Raw genomic sequence first — 7684 nt, 5'->3', positions numbered from 1 at the left:
CTGATATGACATGTGCGAGAACCGTGGATCTGTACTCCTTGGGATACACAACACCTTTAAAATGCAGGTGTATATCCCAAGTAATACAGATCTACAGTTCTAGCACATGTCACAGCAGAGGATTCGATTGAATATGCCGTGTGTGTGTGTGTGTGTGTGTGTGTGTGTGTGTGTGTGTGTGTGTGTTTTTTTTTTTGAATGGGGAGGGGGGGGGGGGGTGTTGGTTGTTTTTGCCAAGTAAAATTGTACAAGAAAAGAGTACAGAAATCTTAACGAAACCACATCACACATCCATAAAATAAATAAAAAACATAAAGCTTCATGTTGGTTGTTGGGTCTTCAATACAAGCTAACCACCTTGACAAGCACTTACCTACCAGTCATTGAAGGGATGCTGATTTCATTGCAAATTACTCTCAAAGAGGAACTGCTTCATACACCATCACATTTGACATTTTGGATCTCTCTAAGCTTTAATTCAAACCTATCAAGTTAGCTGTTCTAGAGATGCAAGAAAAAATAGGATCATACAAATACAAATGGAATTGATGACAATAGGCATCTGGTAATTTTTTTATTCAAACAATTTTACCCACACGTCTTTCGCAAATATACAACTCATCACACAAACCAAAAAAATTCATTTTTTCCATTTAATTTTATATTATATACCATATCACATTGTCCGTGTAAAACCACGAACATCAATCAGGAAGTTGTAAAGATTCTTTCTGAACTTCTGATAGTTCGTCCTGTCAAGAGTAGTAGACAGCTGGTTTGAGCTTGTAAGAGCCTGCAATGCGTTTGTCAGCCTTGTTCTTAGCTCTGGAGTTGCCTGCCTCTCTATCAACTCATGCCCTAATCTCTGCAGAAAATGATTATCGGAACCGACCATTAAAAGAAAAAGAACTATATAAAATTCCTTGACATTCTATAGTTTTTCTTAAAAATAAGACCAACCATTATGCTGTATAACCAGAGAGATTCTCCATGAAAAATTCAAGATTTCCACAAAATATTTATATTCTTGGGTGCCCAAAAAATGGATGATGAACTCTAAAATTTAATACCTTGAGTATATGATGTTTGATAAGCTTTAGAAATATCAATTTATTTTCTGTATGCCCCATAGTTTAGAAACCTTAAAAGAGAAATTAAAACTTAAATCATACTGATTCCAAAAGAAAAAAAAAAAATCAAAATATAAGCATGTCAAGGTCTACAAATTATATTGTTCCATGATACTCAAGCACAAAAAGATAACTGTTCAGTAGAAAATCTACCCAAATATATTCAGGATTTATGGCTCAAAGTCAAGTACTTGCAAACTCATTTACCCAAGTACTCGAGCACAAATATATTCTGTATGCCCCATAGTTTAGAAACCTTAAAAGAGAAATTAAAACTTAAATCATACTGATTCCAAAAGAAAAAAAAAAATCAAAATATAAGCATGTCAAGGTCTACAAATTATATTGTTTCATGATACTCGAGCACAAAAAGATGACTGTTCAGTAGAAAATCTACCCAAATATATTCAGGATTTATGGCTCAAAGTCAAGTACTTGCAAACTCATTTGTTTTTTTCTTACACTAATAAGAGTTTACAGTCGGATGATTCAATTGCGAATCAAACGAGTTTTGGCTAAGAGGTATGACCAAAATTTTCAAGAGATTATCACCTGGTATAGACCTTGTTCACAAAGGATCAATGGGAAAAGTGCATCTGCTGCTGAGCTGACAAGTTCAGTGCTACATCCAGAAATACAAATTAGCATCATCATCAAAAAAAATTCTTTTGTTAAACATAAAATTTCTTTTCCATCGTTATTTGAAAAAAAAATTCCTCACCTGTAATCCTCAAAAAGGAGTAAATGCAGCAATGACTGAAGGAATCGGCTCAACACACCTTCCTGAAATTTTCCATTCAAGTCCTTAAAACCGGCGGCATGTGCACCTAACCCATCTCTACCAGCACCTTTCTCCTTGTAATGGTAAGAAGCAAGTCCTTGTAGGGCTCCAAAGCACATGTTAACAACATCTGTGTCCTGTAACATTGGCATGAGCAACTCTAGCTATAAATTCTATACACAAATATGAGACTCAACAAACTCATCCCGTTATAGGATAACCACTCGGAAACATGATACATGAATGCATGCAAACATTAGCAACATAACGAACTAAATGCCATATGCATAAAACAAAGCAACCCATCTAACAACATATATATGTAGCCTTTGCAAGGTTATACAGATAAATCTGTGCCTATAAATTCACATTACTTAGATATTCCTACATACGTATAAAACATGTTTCACTAAAACACACACATATTGCCAAGCACCAACTGAGTGCATATAGAGTCCCAACAAAAAATAAAATAAAACCCTCAACTTTACGAGCTTTTATTGCCACATCAACTTTTTCTAACACCATGTGTGCTAATTCTTTGTTGATTTACATAGAAATGTGGTGGCATTAGCAAATTTTGGTGTGCCAATAGAAACTCTCTAATTTTATCATAAAAATGCATAGGGGTAATATTAACTATAAAAATCACTTAACCCTATCAAAGTCAATTTAAGTATTCATAATTCACAACCATTTAATTTATTGTGTCCCATGCACGCACACAGAAAAAGTTTTATGAATGTGTAAAGAAGTTAGGGAAACAGAAACACAAGAACGTGACTTAAAACAATTGTGTAAGTTATCTAATAGCAGTGCACAATAAAGAAAAGTAGTGTCAAACTAATATGCATGCATGTAAACTAGGGGTGTGACTTGGTTTGGTTTGAGGTCAAATTGGAATCAAACCAACATAGGTCGATTCCACTAAACAAGAACCAGAACCAGAACCAAACCAAATTCCGTTAGAACCAAACCGAACGAAGGCCGGTTTGGTTCTATGAGTTGCCAGTACTCTATAAATTGGAAGTAACATATTTGTAATGAAAAAACAAACATATAATAAACATAAAATTTAGATCATTAATTTATTCATAAAAAATCATTAATTTATCCATCAAAAGTCATTAATCTATGTCTTAACTCCTAAAATAATTCATAATATATATATAAGGGTTCGGTTCTCAGTTTGGTTCAGTTCTATACAAGCTTGATCCGAGAACCGAACCAAATTGACCGGTTCTCCATTTTTAACCCGGAACCGAACCACAACTGGTTCCGAACCAAACCATCCCAAACCTAGCGGCTCTCAGTTTGAACTGGACCAAGTTGCACCCCTAATGTAAACTGGTAGAAACGATAACAAAACACACTCTGTAACAGAGCCACGTGCATACATCTCTCTGAAATATATCATTCATGCATGTATTACATATGTAAATTTATCCATGCAACTCTATCTACATTAATAATGATTTCATAAATTATAAGAGTGCACAGACATGTTACATACAAAGGCTTAAGCAGGGGCAGAGCCAGGATTTTGCCTATGTGGGGACAACTAAGAGTGAAAAAAAAATAGTTGTGGGGGCAACTAAGATTGGAAAAAAAATTGTGGGGGCAGTAGTTGCAGATTTTTTTATCCACCAGTAAAATCTGTTGCAATATCTCACTAATTCATAGACTTTGAAGATTCTTGTGGGGGCAAGAATTTGCCCCTAGGCTTAAGCAAAAGAAGCTAGTAGAGGCGAGGATTTTTCTAAAAAGTGGGATGGAGATGTATTAATACAGTATCACCATACCAGATCAATTACTTCTACTTGCCTCATTTTTTTCTTATGTAAGAGATTAAGCTGAAAACACTAAAGAACAAGACAAAAAAAAAAAAGTACAAGGAAGTATACAAGCAAAAGAAAACAAAAGCTAAATCTTTCTAAAATTGAAATCCTAAAAAAATTATAATAAAAAGTCCCCCATTCTTTAACAGCTAGCACCAAAAACACCAAGGCCCTAATGTCATACCTTCTACAAAAATGCATGCACATAATACAGATATATTCATTTATAGTAAGTATTAACATATTTTCATCATAGATAATGGATTTTAGGATTGAAGAACAGAAACACACCTGATGATGAATGCCAAACTCGAGCGTTCCAAGTATGTGAGCAAAGGCTTCAGAATTCAACTGTACCACCTTTTCAGGATACACCTCCAGCATATGTGATAGCAGTCCAAAATACTGGAAATGATAAGGAGTAATAAGAATCTTTCCACCAGAAAAGCGTAAATTTGTTCTATCTAAATAAATAAAAAGGAAGCTTACGTCATGACAAAGTTTGGGATATTTCAGCAAGTCCAAAGATATCAGAGGAGTTACTATATGAAGACCCAAGTATATGACCTGTGGACCAATATTGTTAAAAATGATTTTCCAGGAAAGATTACAGAAACACAACACACTTTACCTGAGCAATATCAGTACCCTCTGTGTCATTTGAATCTGATGAGAAGTCAACCTGAAAATTTTCAAATTTTCTTGATTAGCTCAACCCCAAATCATTGCGAAAAGGCTTCAATGATTATGTGGTCTTCCACAGTTTATGGGCTGGGATCGCTTGAAAGTGGAAAAACACAAAATTTTAAAGGTCAGGATACATGTATCCCAAGGATACATCAAGTGTCCCTAGCAATAGCATAGATCCAGACCACTTGATTTCTTGTGTTTGTCTGGATTTTAAGCTTTTTCATAGTCAAGCAGATTCAAATAAGCCAATATAGAAGTACCATTTCTAAATGAAGAATGAAATTTTTTGTACCAGATCTTTTGAACACAAATTTGTGAGGAGCTGAAGCAGAGCACGTAAATCCTTATACTTCTGTGTCTTTGCTTCGCTCAGCAAACTGCTTGAAAGACTCAGTGATATCTGAGAAGATAGTAAAAATTTAGAGAGTCACAGTAAGGAAAGCACATCTCAAGCAATGTTTAAACAATCCAGCCTCAAGGAGAGGCATAGCATTCTACCTAAGAGGCCTAATCCTCGACTTGTTTATAAGAGGCTTAAACCTCACCTAATTGACGCCTATAAGCATTGAGGCTCAGGCAACACTTAAGCCTTGACTATAAGTACGTGTACAGGAATCAAAAGAATAAAAATTATTCTTGTTCAATTTTTTTCCCTATGGTTCTCCTCAAAATGGTCCTAGTTATCTTCTATGCCAAAACAACCTTGATTGAGAATATTTATATCATCTTCATCCCATAAGGTGCAATGATCCAAGGTGGCAAACACCTCCTCTAATCCTCCAAGGAGTGGTAGATATATCAATAATACTAGGAGCAGCAAAGCATGTGCACCAATCATTTCTAAGAAGGATTTTAGTCCATTGTGGGATGTATGTGTGCACATGTTGGAATATCTTCTCTCTCATTATGGTCACCAACAACATTTATCCTTTCATTTTCTTTCCTTTTAACACCACAGAGAGAAAACTGACAAAATGAGAAGTACTTGGTTTAGAATGTCCAAGACAGTCTTCAAAATTCTCTACACCACTAAAATTTCAACTGAATAACATTTTTAGGAATAGTTTCAAAAAAAAAAAAAAATTTACATTTTATATTAATATGACTTTAGTATAGATGCAGAAGGGTCATTAGAAAATAGGCAAGTTTCCAGAGAAGCTGTTTTTCTGTTTCTATTTCTCTTCTTTCCTTTTTGTTTTTTTCTTTTCTGATTGGTAATATTCTTTCTTTCTTTAATATTTCTTTCCTTTCTATTTTTTTAGTATGTTCAAGCGAAAAATGTTCACATGTATTTAACTATCGGATACACCATTTGTAACCATATTTTTTTGGTACGTATCTATTACGACATGTACCAAGTGAAGAAATTAGAAAGATGTGGAACAATACCTTGCCAATATTGTGAGAAGAGTAAAGCTGAAGCAATCGCATGCAGAAATTAACAACAACTGCAGTGTCTTTAACCTCCAAGAACACAACCAGCCCATCCACCCAGTCAACAACGAATTTCAGTAACACACAAACAACTGCAGACTAAACAGCAGAGGTTAGGATCAGTGTAGACCAATGAACCCTTTGGCCATACAGTGGAATAATATAAACAGCAATGAAAAGATCTAGGAGATATGATGCCGAACAGAAGGAAATACAAAAAATCGTGAGGCCTGTAAGGTCAATTATGAAAACATGTGTAATGCAAGAACGAAGTGAACAAATTCAATACCTCATGTTTGTAAATTTCTAGAAAAGTCAGCACAGAGTTCATCAAGGAGACACCCATCTCATACAGAGATTTTTGAGTTCGAGGTTGAGTGGCCCTGGCTGCTCCTCTTAGCCGATCAAACAAACAGCTGACCTACAAGATGTTCATGATGCTATGTGGATCAATCTATCGTTCTTATGATGGAAAATTTGGATCAAGGGAGACCTTGCATTACAATCCCTTTCTAGACTTACTGATAGAATAGCATCGGGCTGTTGAGCGATAGCTTTGAAGTCATTCTTACTAGATATATCTACTAGGTATGCTGTCATTGGCCCCATGAGATCCCTCACAAACCTATAAGGATTTCATACCGGATTATTAGGCCATCCAGTATTCATTATCTAAAAGTAAATATATAAACGAGAAAATCAATGAAGAGCAGCTCACTGATTGGATGCCTCTGAATTTCTCATGCCAGAAACAGAACGGACAAGAGTTTCTGCTAGTGAACGCTACAAGAAACAATGAGGATAACCACAAAGGTCGTGATTAGTTAATTATAAATATCAGGATAACATAGTGGTGGGGTTGAAACATATCAAATTCTTACTTGATGAGGAGCAGTTAGTGAGAACAAACTTCTTCCATTTGCAAAAGCATTTGCTAAATTATGCCATGAATCCTGCAGAAAAATGCCACTTTGTTAGAGTGATACTTCTTTAAGTAGCTAAACAAATAAAAAAAAATTCAAGTATAATAGTATCTAAATGTAAAGGGGTTTTGTTAATGTGTGCCCCAAGGGCACATGTTAACATGCATTAAATACACCTTGGAAATAAGCATTTGAGGGTAGTTCTGGTGGAATTTTTTTCTGATGGGGATTTTCGGTAGGAAAATAAAGTTTGGAGGTGTATTTAATGTATCTTAACGTGTGCCCTTACAGCACATGTTGACAGAATGGGTGTCATGTCATCGGGTTCTGAGTGAAGCATGCCATCGGACAGTACTGCCATGCCACAGCATGAGCCTTCATGTGCATTACATCTCATGCGTCAACACCTTGAAGGTGTATGGCATTAGAATCAACATGATGCTGGTACACTAACACCATCTTCTTTCAAATTTTAGGCAACAACACCAACAATAAATAATAATAATAAGAAGTAGTACAAGGGACTTCCATGTATTGACCATATGAGCCTGTGCATCTTAGTCTTTTGTGAATGTGTTCCAATGTACAGGACTTAAGTAATGTGAAACATGCAAACAAAAAAACGCAGGAAATGGTATGGTGCTTCCCGAGTAAACCACAAGATAAGAGCAACTAAAGCTCCAAAAAGATGTGCAGCATTTTAAGCATATAAGAAAATCCAAGTCTCACCAATGTAATAAGGTGAACACAAACATTCCTTCGTCGAACAAGTGCAGGAAGTAGCTGGTAACAAGTAAGTGCCTTCCAAAAGAAAGAAAAAGTATAACCTGAAACTAGTACTTGAAACATACAGAATTGTAAAGCAAATCCAACAACAACAACAATAAT

The 7684-nt window shown here is 35.4% G+C and overlaps 1 protein-coding gene across 2 annotated transcripts in view; it reads right to left on the bottom strand.

The window, feature by feature from the left end:
• Positions 1-472: 472 nt before the first annotated feature.
• LOC147382972 (exportin-4 protein) overlaps positions 473-7684 on the bottom strand; it is a 35224-nt gene continuing 28012 nt past the window's right edge. For both annotated transcript variants that reach the window (XM_086428405.1, XM_086428404.1), the window contains 13 exons: positions 7526-7597; positions 6755-6826; positions 6592-6656; positions 6396-6498; positions 6163-6294; positions 5829-5972; positions 4732-4839; positions 4381-4431; positions 4239-4316; positions 4041-4154; positions 1852-2048; positions 1683-1752; positions 473-865 (listed from right to left, as the gene is read on the bottom strand). In XM_086428405.1, the coding sequence (XP_086284531.1) occupies positions 677-865; positions 1683-1752; positions 1852-2048; positions 4041-4154; positions 4239-4316; positions 4381-4431; positions 4732-4839; positions 5829-5972; positions 6163-6294; positions 6396-6498; positions 6592-6656; positions 6755-6826; positions 7526-7597 (1395 nt within the window). In that variant the 3' untranslated portion in view covers positions 473-676. The remainder of the gene's footprint in view (positions 866-1682; positions 1753-1851; positions 2049-4040; positions 4155-4238; positions 4317-4380; positions 4432-4731; positions 4840-5828; positions 5973-6162; positions 6295-6395; positions 6499-6591; positions 6657-6754; positions 6827-7525; positions 7598-7684) is intronic.

This window comes from Akebia trifoliata, chromosome 16 (genome assembly GCF_017979445.1).
Source record: "Akebia trifoliata isolate Shusen 1 chromosome 16, ASM1797944v1, whole genome shotgun sequence".
Taxonomy (NCBI): domain Eukaryota; kingdom Viridiplantae; phylum Streptophyta; class Magnoliopsida; order Ranunculales; family Lardizabalaceae; genus Akebia; species Akebia trifoliata.
The sequence above is the reverse complement of the archived record's forward strand: the minus strand, read 5'-3'. Positions and strand labels throughout refer to the sequence as shown.